This window comes from Acipenser ruthenus, chromosome 8 (assembly GCF_902713425.1).
Source record: "Acipenser ruthenus chromosome 8, fAciRut3.2 maternal haplotype, whole genome shotgun sequence".
Classification (NCBI taxonomy): domain Eukaryota; kingdom Metazoa; phylum Chordata; class Actinopteri; order Acipenseriformes; family Acipenseridae; genus Acipenser; species Acipenser ruthenus.
This window is the reverse complement of record NC_081196.1, coordinates 35,263,989-35,285,734: the sequence shown is the minus strand read 5'-3', so window position 1 is coordinate 35,285,734 and position 21,746 is coordinate 35,263,989. Positions and strand designations below refer to the sequence as shown.

General features: G+C 37.3%; 2 protein-coding genes across 5 annotated transcripts; one reads left to right on the top strand and one right to left on the bottom strand.

Moving 5' to 3' along the window:
- Positions 1 to 199: 199 nt before the first annotated feature.
- On the bottom strand, positions 200 to 13,445 carry LOC117407132 (integral membrane protein 2B). Of its 4 annotated transcripts, XM_059028858.1 has the most exons (8): positions 13,209 to 13,445; positions 5,279 to 5,410; positions 3,531 to 3,593; positions 3,291 to 3,341; positions 2,438 to 2,641; positions 2,122 to 2,232; positions 1,369 to 1,519; positions 200 to 932 (listed from the first exon to the last, which is right to left on the bottom strand). In XM_059028858.1, exons 1-8 carry the CDS (start codon positions 13,299 to 13,301, stop codon positions 844 to 846), a joined length of 894 nt encoding a protein of 297 aa, XP_058884841.1. In that variant the 5' UTR covers positions 13,302 to 13,445; the 3' UTR covers positions 200 to 843. The 4 variants fall into 4 exon arrangements, with proteins under 4 accessions (XP_058884841.1, XP_033867690.1, XP_058884842.1 ...); XM_034011799.3 differs by lacking the exon at positions 3,291 to 3,341; XM_059028859.1 differs by lacking the exon at positions 3,531 to 3,593.
- Positions 13,446 to 15,533: 2,088 nt separating this feature from the next.
- Positions 15,534 to 21,746, top strand: LOC117407133 (mediator of RNA polymerase II transcription subunit 4). The gene is made up of 7 exons (XM_034011801.2): positions 15,534 to 15,687; positions 16,228 to 16,294; positions 17,449 to 17,619; positions 18,207 to 18,264; positions 18,461 to 18,547; positions 19,502 to 19,633; positions 20,319 to 21,746. The coding sequence occupies exons 1-7, from the start codon at positions 15,617 to 15,619 to the stop codon at positions 20,489 to 20,491; spliced, it is 759 nt and encodes a 252-aa protein (XP_033867692.1). The 5' UTR covers positions 15,534 to 15,616; the 3' UTR covers positions 20,492 to 21,746.

Sequence of the window (21,746 nt, the reverse complement as noted above, 5' to 3'; positions counted from 1 at the left end):
ATAAAGTACATAACACTGAGGTTCCGACACTGGGATGGTGGCAGCTTAATAAAATACTCGGCAGAAAAAGGTTGTCATTCCAAATTATATATTATAAGTTGAAGTGTCGCCAGCGAGGCTGGCACATCGTCACTTACATATAAATGAGAATTACACATCAATGGCAACTTTAATATGAACAAATGAGACAGAGAAAGGATTGTGTCCAAGATTTATTGTGGTATAAGTTACACAGAAGGAAGGTTATATACAAATTAGTACTATAAGGTATACATTTTCCAAATGCTTTGTGGTATCTTGTTTGTTACAGCAAATAAGTAAAATCTAAAACCTAAAAAAAAAAATTGGATAAAAACATTCTACAACCAGGTAAGTGGTATAAAATTTGATGTGAATTGCACTTTTTTCAATTACTTTGCATTTTAAAATACAGATAAAATTATATTGCCCAGTCCATGACATTTTTCTAATTCAGCTGGACTCCATTTAAAGGTTACATTAATCAAACAGTTAAACCCTGAAAATGAAACTTCACAAAAATAGATAAGATGTAAATACCATTGTTTTTAGAATATTGCCGCTATTTTTTTATTATTAAAAAAATTAAAACATAACACTTGACAGAATAACTTGTCAATAGTTAGTTGGTGCTAATATTATCTACGAGATGAGTAAGGATGAAGTTTTACAACACAACCCTGTTTACATTACTAGTTCATTAAAAAATAGAAAGCAACAAAACTGAAAAAACAGGATTAAAAACCCAATCACTGCACACAAAAGTGAAAAAAATAAGTGTGGTTTTTCAACAGCAAGCTGTCACTTCAGTGCTTCTATAATACACTACTTCTCACAGATGACAGTTTCGACAGCAAACCTATTCTCAAAGTGACGGATTGTGTGGCAGTTCAAAGCCTCACGCTTCTGAATGCCTGTTTTGAAAGAAACATAATATGCATATTAGACTACAGTATTAAAAAAAAAAAAACAGTAAATTGTTTACAATCAACTAGGACAAGCTTAAAAAAAGTTCCCACTTTTTGCCAAGTTTTAACTTTTGACTACTTATTTTTATTGTTATGCTACCAGTTATCCATGCAATTGTATTTTTAATGTTAATTTGTTATATTCTGTAGACCAGTGGCCTATAAACAGACGCTAGACAGTAAATACTCAGTAAAACACACAGCCATTAAAATGTGTATACAACATCAGCTGTCTTCCTTTTTAAAAATGTAAAACTAAGCTGTTTGTGTTTTAAAAGCCATTCTAATACTTTTCGTTAGAGCTATTTTCACTCCTTTCCTGATCTGTGTGGAGTTAAGATTTCATTAGACTATAATACCAATGTGCATTTTGTCAGCTTACCTCTAATAGCATCTCTGCGCTGAAGTCTGTAGGTCTCCTTGCCACGGCAGAGGTTATAAATGAAATAGCCCAGCTGATCGACATTTTCAATGCGATCAGTGACAATCATCTGCTCGTGGATCAGATACGACTGGGGCAGGTAGGTTCCAGCCTGCAGGAACAGTTTATTGATTCATTAGTAATAATAAAAAAATAAAGTACATACCATGATGGATCAAATTACTGCTGCTTTTTTCATCATAAAAAAGTAGGTCTCTAGGAAAACCTGCATCTAGAGCACTCTTTTTAAATAATGTTCAGAGTCATCCAGGTTTTATAGATCATGAAATAAACTGATTCACACCAGGAATGAGGTTAAATTGGTTCAATTAGGTAATTTAGGATACAGGTGGAATAGACAAGGAGGGCTCCTGACCTCTAGGACTGGAAATGTGCACCCCTGCTTTAGGGTATTAGGTAGTCTCTTCAGTCTTTAAAAGTTTACAAAGTAAAAAAAGGTTGGTCATTTTTTTATTATTTAGATCCACCATCATTTATATAAAATGAAAAGATGCCATCATCTCAAAATATATATGGTTGTGTCTTTGCTATAGTTGTACAACACGTATCTATCAAAACCTGTAATAAAAAAATAATCAAGAAAATAATCATAAAAAAGGCTACAAAACTTGACTTAACTTTAAGCCACCTCAACCCCCTATTAAAAAGGAGAGGCTTTCTGAACTAATCACAGCATAGATGCATGGCTCTTACCTTGATGTTAATCAGCAGCTCCAGGAAGTCTCTTGGTGGCATGACAATAGAAGTGTTCAGGGGAATCACATAGCATCTGTTAAGACTGAGATCCAGGTAAGCTGTAAGCCTCTAGCAGAAAAAACACACAATGCAGTGCAAATATTATACAGTTGCTGCAAGTGTCAAAAATTATCTTAATCATCATATCACCTGCACAAAATTTTAGTAAATCCTATTTGATATGCAATAATTCCTTTAAATATTCTACATTATTACTAATGCTGATTACACGGATTAGCTGAACATTTGCTTTAGTCAATATAAAACTTCTTACTCTTTGAAAATCATGAACTATGTCAGCCGGGTCACTGTCAGCAAACTCTGGGACAGGGATGTTAATCAGCTCAACTTGGTCCTCCTCAAGAATACGGATTCTTTCTTCAATCTCATGCAAACGAGCAGACGGGTTGGGAGCATTTGGGATCATATAATCTTCCTCACGGTACTTCACGCCACAGAAGAACACTCCTTCACCTTCCTAGGAATACCAAAGAACAGTTATACGTTAAGTCAGCTTTAGAGGTATATATTCAGGAAGGGAGTCCAGTCTTAAGAAAACAATCCCGAGTTTAAATAACCACTAACTCACCGGGGTCTATTTTATCGTTTTACATTTTCCATTTCTTTTTTAATTCATGTTTACACAATTTAATTTATGTTTTAACCAATCTTTATATTACTTTGTAACATTTTCCTTATTTTTTGCCTTGCCCTGCTGCATTTGTTTGTACGCCTTGGCAAGATGAGATGAAAAAGCAGCTGCAGGCAAGGGCGTAGGTTTGGTTTGAACATTGGTGGGGACACCATTTTTTAAGGGGGTGGAGTCGCGGTCGCTAGGGGGGTTCAGGGGCGTGCCCCCCCGGGAAGACATTTCTTAGGAGACAGCTGTTAAATGGTCACTTCTGGTGGCTTGAAATGAATGAATTGAGGATAATCTGATTGACATGAAGTTGGCTGGTATACACTTAAAACACTATGATAAAGTGGCCCTCCTGGAAGCTGGTTTGACATCCCTGCTATAGAATTACTAATAACCTGAATTATAACCTATCCCAGCCTTACTGTAAGCTACCATTACCCCTACCACTACAAGCATGAGCACATGCACGCTCACGTGCTCTGCCTACCTCTCCTGTGTCTGTGCTGCTGCTCGTACCTAGGTGCATTGCTTCATTCACCTGATAAAATAATAAATTGATGCATGTCATATAGAGAGAAAATATATGGCTATGCTAACTTTATTTGCTGAGTATTACTATACAGCATTAGCCTACTATCATATCACAATGTGCCTCAAACAATAATATATCTCAAAACTGAGTCTAACACTTTCACTTTTATTATCACTAAGCCATTGCAGACCTCACCTGCGACCCTGTTGCTCCACCTGCCTCTGTACTGCTTTTACCAGGTTGCAATGCTTCATTCACCTGATAAAATGATAAATTGATGCATGCTGTTTAGAGAGAAAGTATGACTCTGCTAACTTCATTAGTAAATTATTTTTTCATTTGCTATGAGAATCATTATCAATTGTGTTTATTACTTTAACAACATCTTCCTACTTACACTTTGACTTTTTCTAAAAAAAACTTCCTTATGTCCATCTTTATTTTTTTGGCTGCCATTATGCTTTAGTCACCTAAAGCCAAATTGAAGTGATTAGCTAACGTTAGTTGGTTGACGATATCAAAACATGCTCACGCACACTGACACTCTCTCTCTCTCTCACACACACACACACACACATAATGATTAGCTGTGAAACAAGCTAGCTAGCCACCAAGGATGTGGGGTTAGCAGCTAGCAATGGGTCGCTAACGTAATAAACCTACTTACCTACCCATTAGGTAGGTAGGTAGGTTTATTCTCTCAAACTATGTTGCTGACGAGCTGACAATACCTTCAGCCGCGGTACTTGGATTTCATTCAGTCAGTGGCTCACACTCATATCAGACTGACCGGCAAGCGGCAGCTTCAGATGAGCGTCTTTCCAGAGTCCAGCCTAAGCCAGCGGGTCTCAACCTTTTTTTACTCGCGCCCCACTGAAATTTATTTTTATATCTCCTCCCCCCCCCCCCCCCCCCCGGTTAATTTGACTTTTTAATATATATTTTTTTATGACTACCTATATAATATAGAGCGTTTATTTAGCCGCCTGGATAGTCACACTGTCCATTCAATCAAATATATGTTCGTGTTCGCTTTTTACACACACGATACAAAAATATCAAGCAAGGAGTAAGTTAGTTACAAAGGGAGGAAGGAGGAGGATTGAAATAATGCGACAACGCATTAACCAACAAACACAAAATAAATATCGAATTTAACTGATTACATTTGTTCTTATTTTTTAAAATAAATGTGAAAAATGTGGCACAATATACACCGTTTAAGATTGACTAGAATGTTCCTTATTTTAAACCCGGAGAATCACCTTTAACTCCAGAGTCCTTGTTCACTTTCGCGCCTCAATGAAAACAGAACACTCTGCTTGGTCCTTGACGTCAGCCGTGCACCGAGTCTGTGTTACAGTGATGCATTATGGAATTTGTAGTTTTCTTGTCTGCTGATTACACCCCAAAACCCCACCAAACACCTACAAATCCCAGGGTGCCATTCTCTTTAATAACTCGCTGCACTCAAAGGGCGAAATCGGGAGTATCGTTTGGCACGTCACTGTTATTATTACTAGTACGTTATTATTCAAACGTTCACCGCCCGGTTGAGAACCTAGTGCCTAAGCCAATCAAATTAGCGTTTTTTTTTTTTGGGAGGAGGGAGGAGCAATGAGGGGATCTTGAGAGAGTTAACCCTTTGTGGAGCGGATAAAATAACATGACAAAGACGTTTCAGATTTATCAAAATTATTGGTAGGGACAATTCAACGGTCCCTTGACATTGGTAGGGACATGTCCCTACCGTCCCTAGCTAAATCTACGCCGGTGGCTGCAGGATCACCCATATCATCGCCCTCTTTTTAATATCTGCTCCTGTTTAGCACGGACCACAGTATTAACCTAAGGGGCTCCTGAAAGAACAATAAGAAAACAACCCCAGAAAATCTGCCATAATGGAGACTGGGAAAGAGTATCCACAAAAAGTAAATGTTTACCGGGTACATGAAGTATCGGTAGAGATAAGCACCTCCAACTACCAGACCAGACAGCATCAGAGCTAGTCCAAGGCACATGCACCAGCACCAGGTTTTTGACTGATGGCGGATATGAATCTCATCTTCAGGATCCTGCAGTCAAAAAAAAAAGACACACAGATTAAAAGTCTTCAAGAAAGTGTAATTAACTTTTCCTAAATGATTGGCTTCTTTCGACACCACCAAGTGGCAATCCAGGACCATGGCTTTACAATCCCATTGCCATCATTAATATGAGAAAGACAACCATCCACATATTTTAAAGCAATGCGAGCGAGTGAAAAATGAACATATTGATTAGGGGTGTAACAATATACTAATATCACAATACAATATATAGTCCAGACTGGCTACTTGTATGATTAGGCAGCAGTGTGGAGTAGTGGTTAGGGCTCTGGACTCTTGACCAGAGGGTTGTGGGTTCAATCCCCAGTGGGGGACACTGCTGTTGTACCCTTGAGCAAGGTACTTTACCTATATTGCTCCAGTAAAAATCCAACTGTATAAATGGGTAATTGTATGTAAAAATAATGTGATATCTTGTAACAATTGTAAGTCGCCCTGGATAAGGGTGTCTGCTAAGAAATAAATAATAATAATATTAATGCATAATAATATCAAATGATCATTCAAGGATGAACAGTTTAAAAAAATAAAATAAATAAATACTAAATGAGAGAGGGAGAGAACCATTTGGGGAACTACAATGAGCTATGTTGTGCTTTTGGTCTTGTATCATGAAAGAAAAAATTCATTCCAGGGCTTGAATTTCATTTTTGTGTGCTGGGGGGATTTACCCCCTATGCTGCAGCCAATGGGGGGATTCCAAAATTTTAGGGGGGGAATGGCAAAAAAAAAAAAAAGGCACTTTTGCATATAAAAAACTATACGTATTTTACTGCATCATCATTCACACTGGTGTAGCTTTAAAATAAGCTGCTTTCAGGAGACCTAACAGCTGTTCATCACTGTGAGACAGAGCACTCTCCATTGCTTTTGCCATTGCCTGACGTGAAGTTTTTGCATGCAGCACAAGAAAAAGGTGCTTTTCTTTTTAACCAGCACGCCATTTCTTTTTTAACTCTTTACACACAGCCCTATTTCCGCCTGTTTTTCAGTTTTCATTTATGTATGTTTTACTGAATAGTTTGTACTGCATGCATGCAACATATCAAATGAAAGGCCACAAAATGTCCTTTCATATTATGTAAGTTGCAACTGGATCAGGCATACTATATGTGGTAGAGATGTGAATATATGTAAAAAACAAACAAAAAAAAACTCTTTTCCAAAAAACTCATGTTTGGTCACTGCTATACATATTGTAATCATAGATGGCTAAAAGAAAAACAATGCACCATTGAACCTCGATGTGAAATGAACATGGGGGGGGGAGGGGCTGAGCTTCTAAGCTTTCCAACGATACCTCCCCTTTCAGTCTAGCTGCTTCAAAGACGGGGCAATAGATTCAAAACTAAATCTAAGCTGTGAACTCTGTCACATGATGAGAGGCTTAACTTCAGGCAGTCGTAGTTCCGGCTAGGAGTACCGCATACACACACCGAATACGTCTTTGGAAAGCCCAGAGTCTGTACTTTTAAACAGGTAGTGGCTTTTACGGTGCCTGAGTAATATGTGCATAACCTTCGGTGCACTGGCGCCCAAAAAATTAATGGAGTTAATGCGAAAGTCACCGCTTGCAAAACAACACCTAGATAAACTTAATATTGTATTTTTTTTCCAAAAATGTTTACTTATACTGCAGTGTACTGAGTTTCTATAATGCTTAAAGATAGCGGCCGAGAATCACGTATGAGAGAATAATGTCTTGCGGCACTTAGAACATCCAGCACTACTTTTCTCCTCAGAAACGTGTGCTGTCAGCCGACCGCTTCTTTTCACTCTGCAGGCCCGCCATGCAGCCAACCCACAGCTACAGTGTCAGAGGACAAGGCAGCTCTGGGCAGCTTACAGGCAAGCCTGCAGGCGCCCGGCCAGTCTACAGGGTCGCTGGTGCGTGGTGAGCCGAGGACACCCTGGCCAACCTAAAACTTTGCCTGAGCCAAATAAACTGTGGTAACCGACTAACTTTTCCTGTAAAAAAATCTCTCTTTCAGCCAGTCACAAATGATTCCTGTTCCTTCCCCTTGTCTATTGTGAAGAGCCTGTGGACCCAAACAATTTTATCAGTGTAAAGGTGTGGTTTCCTTTAACCTCTAACAGATGGTTCATGTACTGTAGCAAAGGTTTTGTTTCAGATGCAAGAGGGAAACAATTGTGTGAAACCTAGCCAAGTCATTAGGAAATTGGAAGTCCACAAGGAAAACTCATTGCTGGAAGACCACTTAGTTCATTTACAGTACGTGAACTGTATCTCAGGATTTAAGATACATCAATCTTATAATCTTTTAAGGAGTTTCATGTCTGCTGTAACACGATTCTCAGTTTGAGCAGAGTTCCAATAGCTGCTGTCTGCTGTGACTATATAGAACAATGAAAGTCACCTCACACAAAACTACTGTCAGAAACATACTAAAAGGGGGCAATAACTGCAGTAATTTGAATATGTGCTATACATCCATGTCTACTTTCGCCATCGATAAACTTGACGAAGCACACTGTGGTTAGGCAGGAAGCTTAAATAGGTTTAATCATGAAATAACAATTGAAATAAAATCCTATCAAGTTGTGGTCTGACCTGCAGTACCCTCATCTTCTCTGTTCCTCGCTACACTGCATGGCAACGCTAATGATCATGGGCAGAATGAGAGCTTCCGCTTGGCAGGCTGGAGGACATATTCATTTCTGCCTGCACTAGCGTTTTTTTTTTTTTTTTGTATCTTACTTTTTTTTTTATATAACAGAGGGTGGACTACTCTCCTTATTAAAGAAAATGCAATACATTACTGTTAGTATGTTTTGAAAAGGAGAGAGAGGACAGTAAAATCCTTACTAAATAAATTGAGATATATACATAATATGAATATAACAGTTGCCCCTGTCACTTCTAGTACTGCCTTAGACTTCTCACTCACAGTTTGGATGAAAAACCATTTAATGGTCCAGACCCTTAGGGGCATGCATTTCAAATGTGTTACATATGACTTGTTTCACAGACCCTGACTAGAACTAGTCTTGCAACACCTAATGTTAGCTTAAGAAACCAGTGTTCCCACTAGAACTAATCTTGCAGCACCTAATGTTAGCTTAAGAAACCAGTGTTCCCATTAGCCAGACATCCAGTTAAAACTTCACATTAAACAGTTAAGTTCTGTTGAGCTATGCTGAAACACTAACATGACTCAACAGGCTGTTGACAGGGACTGATTCACAGGCTTCATCTTGTATTCAAACCTCACAACCTATTTCCATCTGCAACTCAGTTCAACCCTACAATATGTGACATAGGGGCATCAGTACGTAGGCGCCCCTCATATGTAACAAAGTACCTTTATGGCTTCTAAGGCATATCCATCGTCCATCAGATCTCTCCTGGAATTATTTAAATCAAATGAGATTTCCCAAACGTCCTGACAGGCAGGCGGCCAACCTGCCCTGGAGTGTTCGTTTGAGAACTGCATCTAGGCCGAGTCAATCCAGGCAAGGGATCAATTCTTTGGTGTCCCAATTAAAGAGTGTCTACAGCTATTTGGTAAGTCCCTGAATCCCAGAGGAGTGAGTTCCATTACTTAAAAGAAATCATAATCAACTACAGATGCTTTTTGTGTTTACCTAAGTTACTCACATGTTTTGACGATGGTATGTTTGGACCAAAGCATGTCTGTATTGTCTTGAAATATGCTCTTTTGTTGAACTGAACTTGAGATTTGAGTGCAGGCTCATTTGGTTGTTTAAAAAAAAAAAAAAAAGGCAGCATACAACTTTTACTCCAGCCTAACTTCTATTATTTGAGGACAATAAACAATAGTTAATTTTACAAAAGTAGAACCACACAACTAAGGAGCCGTTTACAACTCAAGGGGGTATAATTTAATCATCCAAAAAGCTATAGCTCGAAATAGTTAAAACTTCCTCTAAAGAAACCTTTGGTAAAACAGCCTTTCACCATAAATGGAAAATACAATGCAGCTCTATAAGTCTAGCCAACTGAAATTATAACTTTTTTTATACAAAATCAGCCACTAAATCAGCAAAATGTATAAGATGTGGGGTAAAGCTGTCTTTACAAATAACTGGACAAACAAAAGAATCATGGAACAGATATCAAAAGAATGATCCTATGAGCTGCTTTCTCTTCACATTTGACTTTTTCCTTGAACTTTTGTGAGTGCCATGCATTAGACCAGGAGTTTTCCAACACAGTATATTCGACACCCTAACAAATGCAATCGTGTTCTGCATTATAACAAAGTATTAAAAATGTTAGCCAACACTGCAAGGTGTGGGTCACCATAGAAATCTACAGTAATCTACTCCACTTGAACACCCTTACTCAATTCCAAGACTTCTAAAGTTTCTAGATAGGTATTTAATAGGTAATATTTAATCATGGCTAGTTTACATGAAATTGCCTACAGTATTACATATAAACTGTCTATTTAATTAGATAAATCAGCACTGCTACAGTATATAAAATTGATTATAATGTTTTTTTCTGTGTTGGAGGTGTGACCAGCTGGTAGAAAAACTTTTGCACATGCACCAAAATGTAACAAGCTTATGGACATTATTGCCTTTACCTCCGCTTACAGCTGCCTGTACAAAAAAGGGTCATGATCTGCAATGTCATAGGCATGTAAAGTTTACTCAAATCTGGGGCCGGATGGGGAGAGAGGAATTATAATCCTAAACATCTCTTCGGATAACGAGCACTTCCCCATACCACTGTAGTTCACATTTTTGAACACTTGAAATGTGTCTTCACATAACAAAACAGTAATTCTGTGAATTAAATTCCTTGAAAGCAGGAAATTGGAAACAAGTGAATGCAGAACACCTGCAATACAATTCTACAGTTCCTCAATCCATATTAAGACATTCTCAGTAAGCTGTGGTAGAGAATATAATAAAGTTTTATTACAACTGTATTATGTTTAGGGCTTCTGATTTGCAGTTTTAACCGATAAAAAGCGATCCCCCTCCCCCACAGAAAAATGAAATCGGTGTATGTCTAAAACACATTTTCACCCTTTTCCCCGTGAAAAAAAAAATAACCTACAAAAAAAAAAAAAAAACCCTTTCCCAGTGCAGTTGGGCAATGCCCCTCCATTCTGACTTGTATCTTGCATTCATGCTTTCTGAATACTTTAAACCCACCCTACCTACCGAGTGGCAGCAAATTCCTACATTTCTATTGCTGGATTATACACGCTTGCGAGATTTAAAATTAGATTACAATTGGAAATTAAGGATTGTTCTTGCTCACGAGATTTAAAGCTATATTACAATTCGATAGGTATTATTTACACGCTTGTGGAATTTACTACCTACCGATTTACAAAAACCCCTGAAGAATAAGCCCATGTCCATAAGGATTTCATTGTGGAAGACAGCTAAGGAGAGAAGTATAATTGAAGTGTGCAAGTACTGTAGAGTTACTGTACGTACTGTGAGAAAAAAAAAAAAAAGCCTAAGAATTCTGGAAAGTAACTGAAAACAATAACGTTAAATACAGTATACAAAAACCGAAAGCCCCGAAAAAAACAATTTACATAAAACTCGAAAATCAAAATAAGCACCGAAAAAAGAAATTAATAAAAAAAAGAAAGAGAGAAGCTCTAATTATGTTACAGCTGACATAGAAACATACATAGCAGGGAGTAATATTTTGAGCAGTAAGTGAGGAAGTAGCCCCAGAATGTTATTCAGCTGTTTTTTCTTAGCAAAGGACCCCACTCAAACCACAAGTATCATTTGATCTATTTGCTGATTTGACATCATAGGAAGCCTGCACTGGCTGGATGCCAAGTATTTCATTTCATTGTGGCTTGTGTCTCAACAAGATGAAATTCCTCTGCAGAAACATTACTGTAATTATAAGTTACAAGTATTATCAAATGAGCCTACCACTTATGGAGTAGTGGTTAGGGCTCTGGACTCAATCCCAGGTGGGGGACACTGCTGCTGCTGTACCCTTGAGCAGGGTACTTTACCTAGATTGCTCCAGTTAAAACCCAACTGTATAAATGGGTAATTGTATGTAAAAAATAATGTGATATCTTGTAACAATTGTAAGTCGCCCTGGATAAGGGCGTCTGCTAAGAAATAAATAATAATAATAATGTATATATATGTTTATTTTAGAACTATGGTGTACCTGTGCTATATACTAAAATGATCTCTACTTACAGTACATACAATTAGCATACATGTGAGTCTTGTACTATCCTCAATAAAAATTAACAAATGTGTAGGCTATAGGAATTAATTTAGAATGTTTGCATCTGGGGTTGTTTTAGTAAAAATAAGTATTCCCACTTCTAATCTCTCTACTTTATCACAATTAATTATTGTTGTGATATTATTTTAATAAAGTATGTTGATTCTTGGTGGAATGTGGAACAGCTGTTTAAAATAATTTATCTAATTTTGCATAAACTGCAAATAAAGTCTGCCCCTAGATTTTGTCACCTTAACAGACTCAGAGACTCTTTCGTGAAGAAACAGGAACAGTCATACAGGCAGATATTAAAGTGAAAGTCACTGACATGCAGGTTTTATTTAGCCCAGCTAACATGAAGTACCTCAAATGGTCTTTGAAATACCAGACTTAGACAGGTGAGGTGCAGCGACAGTAGCACTGTAAAATTTCTGCCACAAGGATTCATTTTTCTAGATAATCATAGAATAGTGTTGCTGAATATGAAGGCAATTTTGGGGTCTTGAATGACCACAATATGGTATACCTGCCAGCTAAATTAGATTTTGCTTAAGGAATTTCAACATTGAAAATATACAGTCTGCATATCAAATGCTTGATATTACAAGTTGAACAGGTAGGCTGTAATGGATTTAGAAAAACAGCGTCGTTATGATTTACAGTTGTATGTTTTTGTAGGTGTACAGTTCACAATCAGCTGAAGGCAAATAATCGTTAATGACATTTAAAAAATAAAATAAAAATTAAACAATGCTTGTGATTCGACCTCAGGCAGGGCTAACTGCAACCTAAATGCAGTGCCTTTGCTAACTGGGTTAATGACAAAAATTGAATAATCCATTCGTAATAAAGATAAAAAGCAATTAAAAGTTGTTCAGATAGTTATGACAAATTACATTTCGTCACACCTTTTATCCAGAGTCATTCAAAAATCGTATAACATTTCATAAGGATAAGAATGAAAATACATTTCTGAACACAATTGAGGGTATATTCTATATTTCATAAAGTCGGTTCTCATTTCCAATGTATACAAATATTCTGGCATTTCCAAAACCTAGTGTGAAAAGATAATGTGTAACCTGCATTTGCATGGCCTCTGTTGTGAGAGGACTCTTGCAGACACAGCTGTGCTGTGCTGATAAGAAATGAAAACAACTAGAACAAATGTACTAGTACTAGCACAGTCAGCCATTTTTGGCTTGTAACATTATAAAAATGACCATGGTTTTAAACTGTACAGCCTGTGATGTTACACTAAATCATTAATGCATCGTTTTAATTCTACAGATATCTAATGTCATCCTATGTAGACGCCTGCGCTGTGTTATTTTTCGTTGCCAATTCTTCACAGAAATGTAGCCTAAGCTACGGGTAATTCGACACTGCGTACGAAAAAAGCCTCACACAAAGTAACTCACGTTTTTATTTGTATAAAGACTGACAAACAAAATATTTGATTCCCAACATTAACTATATTAACCAGTATTTAAACGTAACAACAATCACCATGGTGCCGCTTTTTTTTAAAACACCAAAAACACAGCTCACCTTGTCTTCAGGAATGATAAGAGTTTCACTCTTTTCTTCTTCCTTTTTCGCATCTTTCTGAGCGAGGGCCGAATTGAACGACACCTTTACCATCGTGCCAAATGTAGACCCAACGAATATAAAAATCAAGACACAAATATTTATTTAATATTGCCAATAAACCTTTGGAACCCTTCACCAGATTACTCTACCACCTCCTATCTCTCTCTACACAAACTGGCAGAGTGACGCAGTTTATAATAACAAGGACTTGTCTGTGAAAACATACTAGAAACTGACCACAAGGGGCGCGCTTTTCGTTTACAATACAGACAGTACAGAACAGAACTAGTTACACCGCACATTTCGGTAGGGTGTTCTTCTCATGGTTCATAATCTGATTTTGAAAGTAGGAGTGGCCGTGTGTTTGCATAAACTTTCGACAATTATGAAATAGAAACTAAAACTATAGGATACTTGATTAAATTAAATAAACAACACTTTATCAGTAACATTTTGTAGTTGCTTGATGATGAAAATGTACTTAGAAAGATTATTTAAATGCTGTTTAATGGCATTTATGAAGATATGTTTTTTTTGGTCAACAGAACCATGGTACAGAGTATTACAATTAAAATATTGAATAAACCGTCATGGCTGTAAATTCAAAATTAGAGCTGCCACTATGAAGAATACAAAATATGATACCAATTTGATAAGTGATTATCCAGCTATATGCAAAAATGTAAGTGTGAAATATAGACAGATGGATGAACAGACAGACCTCCAAAGATCCCCACAAATGTTATATCATTATTATCCTAGTAGAGTTAATCAACATTTTTTGTACAGGCTGTTGCAGAAGTTAGAAAATAAAGGTACTGTAGATCAAGATTTAAATTGTATTTCAATTTTTGTCCTATGGAAGATAAACATAAATGAAAATCCATATCAACTCTTATGGTGCTGCTAGGGAGGTCTGAACATGCTGCTCATGGCCATGACACTTGGCTCCTCCTACGCCCAGTAGAAGTTGTTTTCAGTCAATCACCTCAGTGTATGTTTCCTGCAGCTGCCCACTGGAACAGTGGAACCCTGCTGTTTGCTGTGGAAAAGACATTGGTTACTTATGGTATTAGTTTTGAGCATGGGGTAGTGTGGGTCAGTGAGACAGGTAGATGAGCCAGATGGATCCCTGTGGTGTCTCCAATAACAACCTACAGTAAGGTGTTCATTTTAGACATTGTCTTAACTAAATTATCCCTTTTTAGGGGTGAACTAATGCCCAATGAATCTAAATGCCAGTTACACTAACCTCTAATGATAATCAGGCGATATTTACACCATGTAGAGCCTTCTATTGGATTAGATCAGCTGACATTTGGTTACGTCAATAAGAGTAGCTGTCTTTTTAGTGTGCAGATGTTGCCTTCCCCATCAGCTTACATTAAAACAGCATTAACAAACAACTTTCTAATGTCAGCATCTGGAAGATGTGTTGTCAGCTTCCATAATGAGTGCTACTCATCAGACATTGTGTCAGCACAGTTCTCTGTAAATAACATTACATGTGGTTTAATACAAGTGCTTAGGAAGCACTTGCTGGCTGTTTGAAAAGTAAGAAACCTACATGTGTGATATTTGTGATAGATTAAATAAATGTAGGGATCTGACAGACGACTGTGGACATGAATGCTATGAAAAGCAACTGATTAGTTATTTTGAAGGATAACAAGATCAAAAAGCTGTATATTTTGCAAGCGTAGAATTGGGAGAGGCAAGAGTTAGACTTTAAATGAAAGTGACTTAATTATTCTCCAGAACTGATTATTTTTTAAAAATAATGTAGGGGGGGGGGGGGGGGGGGGGGGGAGAGAGATAGCAGAGAAGGGGGATTGAAGGGACAAAATGGAGAGGGTATTATAAAATGAATCAGGAAGTGGGTAGGAGGGTGGAGTTTAAGGGGCATACTGGAATTGAAGACGTTATTCTCACAAGGCTATTTGCTATTGCAATTTAAATTGTATTACATTTTCTTGGTTGGGAAACATAATACTGGTCTATGCAGTCAGTGTTTTTTGTGAATGAAACTGGAGAATTGTTTAATATTGTAGGAAATAATGCAAATGAATGGCGAGATTAAGAAACAAGTTGGTAAAACCGATATAAAACCACTGAAAATTCTAGGGGCCATGAAGCCGTAATTAAGTACATTAATCTACAGGAAAGAATAATTTAATGCGCCAGTAAAACACAATAACAAATACAAGAAAACACCTGACTACGGGAATACTGTGCAGTAGTACCCTTCCTCCACTAGTTGTCGCCATGTGTATTTCACATTTTGCTCTTGGTAGCTTTTCTTCTTTCCATCTCCATCTTGTTTACTTAGTTGGTGTGGACCTGTGCAGGAAAAGCAAAACTCGGCCATGGCAGTTTCTGAGAGATCAACTAAAGAGAGATTATTGAGTGTTTTAGACGACGTGGAGGTGTTATCAAGGTAAATATTGAGAGAAAGTAATTCATATATACCATAAACCAGACTGTAAAAAAAACCAAAAAAACAAACTGATTTCAGATGCGAAAAGTCACGTTTACATTTATGTGGATGCAGCACTGTGGTTATCACGATTGATTAGATTAATTAAAATATCATTCTTGAATTAATCCGAGAAATAATTGTAAATTAAACCAGACGCCATAGGATGTATGCACTTAAAATACAGTGTTAAATTAAATGAATGATTTTTGTTATGTGTGTTTAGATACAAACTGGCTATTCTTTTGTTTTACTGTTTCTAGTAAACCATGACATAATGTGAATTTGAAGTAAAAATCTGAGAACCAGAATAAACACGACATCTTGGATATCAGGTCAATGTAATATGTGTTGGTAAAATAGAGTAAATAAACGAAAACAATTAGTAAGCTTTTATTATACATCTGATAGTATTGCCATATGATATATTCCTGAATATTGAATGCTTTCAGAAAAAGGTCTTTCAAAAACAAAACACTAATAGACTTCCTACATTAACAGGGAATTGATCGAAATGTTGGCGTTATCAAGAAATCAGAAGCTACCACAGCCTGGTGAGGAGAGTCAAGTAAGTTGAAAATGACGACGCCTGTCTTTGCATTTCATGGTAATTAACTGTATTGTTGATGTACGGAGAGCATGGTATACATGTATGTCAAAATATAATATAGTATAAGTCAGCGGTACAGATTGGCTGCGTACTAGCAGTTTTTACGCATTACAAAATCCGAAATATGCACTGAATTTAAACTTAATGCGTAAAAATAACTACATCTCCCAGAATACAATGGGTGCGTTCACGGAGATCATTCTTAGAAGATCATTGGCTAAATTTGACAGATTCTGCACAGAATCTACGCAGAATGATCTCCGTGAACGCACCCAATGTCTTCAGTTAGTGAGAAACTATACATAAGAAAAAACAACAAAACAAACTTTATCCAATCTCTGGCTAGCCCTGTTGTCTTTGCAGCCAATTGCAGTAAGAATAAGAAATTTAAAGCTACACACGCGGGTTGTAGCGTAAACACCTCAGTGCAGCTTCCAACTGGAACCATCGTCAGAGGCAACCGCTAAAAAAAGGTGCTTATATTATTAAACAAACTGTTTTATAATGACTTATTAATGCATTTCCTTATTTTTTGTCTATGTGGCTTCATGTTGAAGTTTTGACATGTTCAGTTAGCTTTTAATGTTAAAATATAAGTTATTTTAACGTACTTATCTTCAAAGTCGTATTGGCTGTGGTCAGTAAAGTGAGTAAGTATAGCTTTTGTCTCTGATTTTTATTTTAATACTACGTTTTTGTACAGTAGTTCAAAGTAACATTGCAGTTAAAAATGATTTTTTTTTTTTTTTTTTTTTTTTTTTTTAATATATATTTAGTCGTTGCCAGTTATTTTTTATTTTCTCCCAATTTGAAATGGCCCATTATTATTTTGAAGCTCAGCTCACTGCTACCACTCCTGCGCTGACTCGGGAGGGCGAAGACGAACACACGCTGTCCTCTGAAGCGTGTGCCGTGAGCCGACCGCTTTTTTTCACACTGTGTAATCACCACGCAGCAAAACAAGAGCTACAGCCTCTGAGACAACGCAGCTCTCGGGCAGCTGACAGGCAAGCCCGCAGGCGCCTGGCCAGACTACAGGGGTCGCTGGTGTGCGGTGAGCCAAGGACACCCTGGCCGACCTAAACTGGTATTAAGAGGGAATGTTTTTGCAGATCCTGGAGTTGTTGGTGCAGAGGGACGGGGAGTTTCAGGAGTTGATGAAGGTGGCTCAGGAGCAGGGCAAAGTGCATCAGGAGATGCAGCTTCTGGAGAAGGAGGTGGAGAAGAGGGACAGTGACATCCAGCAGCTGCAGAAGCAGCTTAAAGAAGCTGAACACATACTGGTGAGAGGAGAAACTTCAAGAATTGCTGTACAGCTGAAGCTTGTTTACACAGTACACCATTGCCAGTAATATCTCCTGCAACATGCTCTATCCCTCTGTGTCATGCTTGCATTTTTCACAGATATCTGGAGTCACTTTTCAAGTTATTAATTAATTGATTCATCTTATGAACTATTTTGTACATACTGCTGTTTATCAGTTTTTTCATCATTCTTATTGCTCTAATCTTGAATTGTCGGGTAGGGGGACATACTTGTGATCAGATAGAGTTCATTCTTGCTTCTCCAAAAAAACAAACCAACATGTTGGTTAATTAAGAATTCTGGTACGCCAGGGTGTTGTGATATGCTTAAATATCACAACGCCTGTTTTATAATGAAACATAGCAGCTCACTACTGGGATAGGTAACTGGCAGGGGACTGGCTTGATCAGGTGGATAATTGTAATTGACCGTAATATGTTAAGTTTTGTTTATTTTCATCTAATGTGCAAATGAGCTATTGTTATATTATATTGAATCCAAATCCTACAGTATAGTTGTGTTTGTAAAATGAATGAAATGTTATTTTCTTCTCTCCGTCTCTAGGCAACTGCAGTATATCAAGCAAAGGAAAAATTAAAATCAATAGAAAAAGCAAGAAAAGGTTGGTATTCAGAACACCATTTGAATTAAGCAAACATATAGCCATAGGGTGTTAAAAAAAATAATAGTTTGGGGTATTTGGAATGTTTTAGATGTGTGAGCATAACTGTTTCAGACCATTACTTTATTTTAACATTGCCACATGTATTTCTGGTTCTTTTCCTAATTAGCACTTTCTCTCCCATTTCTTTTTCCAGGTAGCATCTCCTCTGAAGAAATTATTAAGTATGCTCACCGCATCAGTGCCAGTAATGCGGTGTGTGCTCCTCTGACTTGGGTGCCAGGTGAGTTGTCTGGCATTTTTCCATAATCCTATAAACTTGCTTTTGAAAATTAATTCTAGCAGTCCTCGATAATTTAGTTACAAGACAACCCCAATGATATGCAGTAGCCACGGCCAGCTATTTACCTGTCGCAGTGTGAGAACGCAAAAATGTCACAGTTTTTCTCTTGATTAGTTGTTCCTCTGACTGGTTATGGATTTAAACAACTTTTTATTTTGGTTTGACCCCCAACTGGTACAAATCAACACGAATAAGGTGGAAAAAAAAAACCAGTAATTGAATTGTTTGCTGCATTTACAAAAAAAATAGATTATCTTGTTATATTAAAAAAAAGACATGTATTGTAATGCATGGGTCACATTGACCCACGTGGTGGTTCTAGGTAGAACTGTTTATAACTTTTATCATTTTTTCCGATTCTGACTATCAAACGCCATCGGGATATTTAATTTATATATTTAGGAAAAGTCAAAAACGGACATATGCATACGATTTACAACGGAAGAGTAATTAACGTTTTAAATGCAAAATGGGTCAAATTGACCCACATGGTGGTTCTAGCATTAAAGCTTTTGTGCATTTTGTCGGAGTGCAGCTAAACTGCACATGGTTTGGAATTATGCTTCGTCAATTTATTGTTCATGCGCTCAAACGGGAGGAATTACAGTTATTGTACTAAAAAAAGAGCAGGCTGTATAAAACATGCTTACAAGTATAAATACCCCACAAAACACTCATTTTTTAAGCACACAAGAGACGATCAATCCAGCAAGAATCTAAAGTGATGTGCGGCATCTTTATTAATGTACATTTGTATTTATACTACCTATACAGTGCTTCTACACTTCCAGCTATGATTCACTACTCGGAATCAAAGTATTATACAGTCCTGTTAGTTTTGTATTTGTTAATACATGCAAGGAAGATATTTTATATTATGTTTCTTTTCATTAGGTGACCCCCGCAGACCATACCCGACTGACCTGGAGATGAGGAGTGGGTTGTTGGGACAGATGAGTAACCTCCCTACCAATGGTGTCAATGGACACCTGCCTGGGGATGCACTGGCTGCTGGGAGATTACCAGGTAATTTTGTAATTGTTTTGTTTTACTTCATTTATTGTGTTTTTTTTTTTTCTTTTTATATGTGGATTGCAACATGTGTTTGCATAGTTGCACACTTTAAAAAATGTTTGTGTAGGTGTTTTAGCCGCTGGCTCTGCATTTGTTGGTTTTTGGACATTAGAACACAAGAAATGTTCAATGAGCAGTTTGTTCTTTCAAATCTTATTCCAATGTGTAGATGTATTTTTCTTATCAAACCACAATTTCTGGTTGTTCCTATTCCCAAAAGGCTTAACAATAAAGTGTTCTCATTTTACTCCCACTGGGGTATTGTGGCCATACATACAACTGCAAAATTTCAGATGTATTCATCTAGAGAACGGCATACCCAGACCTGATTTAAAAATGACATTCTTCAACACAAATTATTGAGGTATACAAAGGCACCTTTTTTACAGAGGCACACAGTGGCTGTAGTGGCTATATGTACTTTTTCAGATTACCAATGGCTCTTATTTTGTATTTACAGCTATGACTGTGGGGGCATACATCACTGACATACCTGTTCAGTTCTGAAACCACAAAAAAGTTGTCAGTTAAGAAGCTAAATCACTTGACCATGCCAAACGCAGAGAACCTATAAGTAAGCTTTGCCACCTTGTCTGCCCATGTGAAAGCTCTCCTAACTGTTGCTCCTGTCTTTCAGATGTGTTGACTCCGCAGTACCCGTGGCAGTCGAGTGACATGTCTATGAACATGCTGCCTCCAAACCACAGCAATGACTTTATGCTGGAGCCTCCGGGACACAACAAGGAGAACGAGGACGACGTGGAGGTGATGTCCACAGACTCCTCCAGCAGCAGCAGCGATTCCGACTAGATGTAAAGGAAAAAAAGGGAGGGAGAGAGAGCGTGCAATGGACTCGGAACTTCCTAACTGCATTTTAGCAGCTGAGAAGAAACTTCTATTAAACTTTTCCCTGTCGCAGAAGGGAATGAAAATGGCTGCAATTGGAAAAGCATACTGGATTCCGCTGCGCTGTAAACCACTCGGACTATTTAAAGACAAAAAAGAGCCAATAAACAAAGGCCCCTATCTCCTATTAAACACAGTTTCAGTATAGCTGGGTTAACACAAGTGGGTCGGTAGGCTGCATTGTAGGGTTGTCAAAAGTTGTATCTGGCTTCCTTTTGTCACTGTAATCTGCTATATAGAGACAGGACAGAACTAAACACACATAAGAATACCCTGCTTCAGGTTTGAGAGTTAATTGGAGAATGGTTCATTGATTTGATGGTGGATGATGTTATAGTTAGTAGCACCCAAGGAACTTAAATTATCTTTGTACTGAAGAAAGTGGATAATATGCAACAGAGAGGATGTATTTGGTTAAGTTACTGTTTCAAAATAGTATCTAGTGGTGATAGCTTTTCTACTGAAGTGGTCTGCATTTCTCTGGAATTTGTAAATAGTACTGTATTATCAATCGTGACATTTTCCTACTTTGTAAATTAAAGAGTTGAAGAGAAAAATAATCCAGTCATTGAATTAAATGTACATAATTCAAGGTGTATCAAAATGGTGAACAAGTTCCAACTAGAACCAGTACAGACTATTCTAACAGTAAGCTACCTGCTAACACATAGCAGAGAGACTTGAGTTAAGTCACAAGGATACATGCTTTTGTTAATGAAAAATGTAAATACGGGATAAAAGCAGAAAATGTGGCTTTTTTTATATAGTTATGGAAAGTAAGGGACTATTTATATATTTTTTTAAAAAGTGAGCTGAACTACATTTAATATTCCTCAAACTTTACATTAGAGATGCAATTATGTTTGCAAGAAGGGCAGGCATTAACCTAAGTTGAATCTCATGATACCAACTATCCAATGTATTAAAGTCAGAAAAGCTTTCCTTAGATAACACTGTTCCATGTGCACACTGACCCACAGTAAAATGGTTAAGGTTCTGTAAGATAATGCATTAAATATTTGCTATGGAAATTGTTTCATAATTAGAACTTTGCCTTTTTGCTCATTTGAAGGTAATTCTGTTTGTACTTTTCTAGTCTTGAGCGTTTGTTTAGCATTATGACGTGATTAGTTAATAAAGGTGGTATTTGTTAAAGATG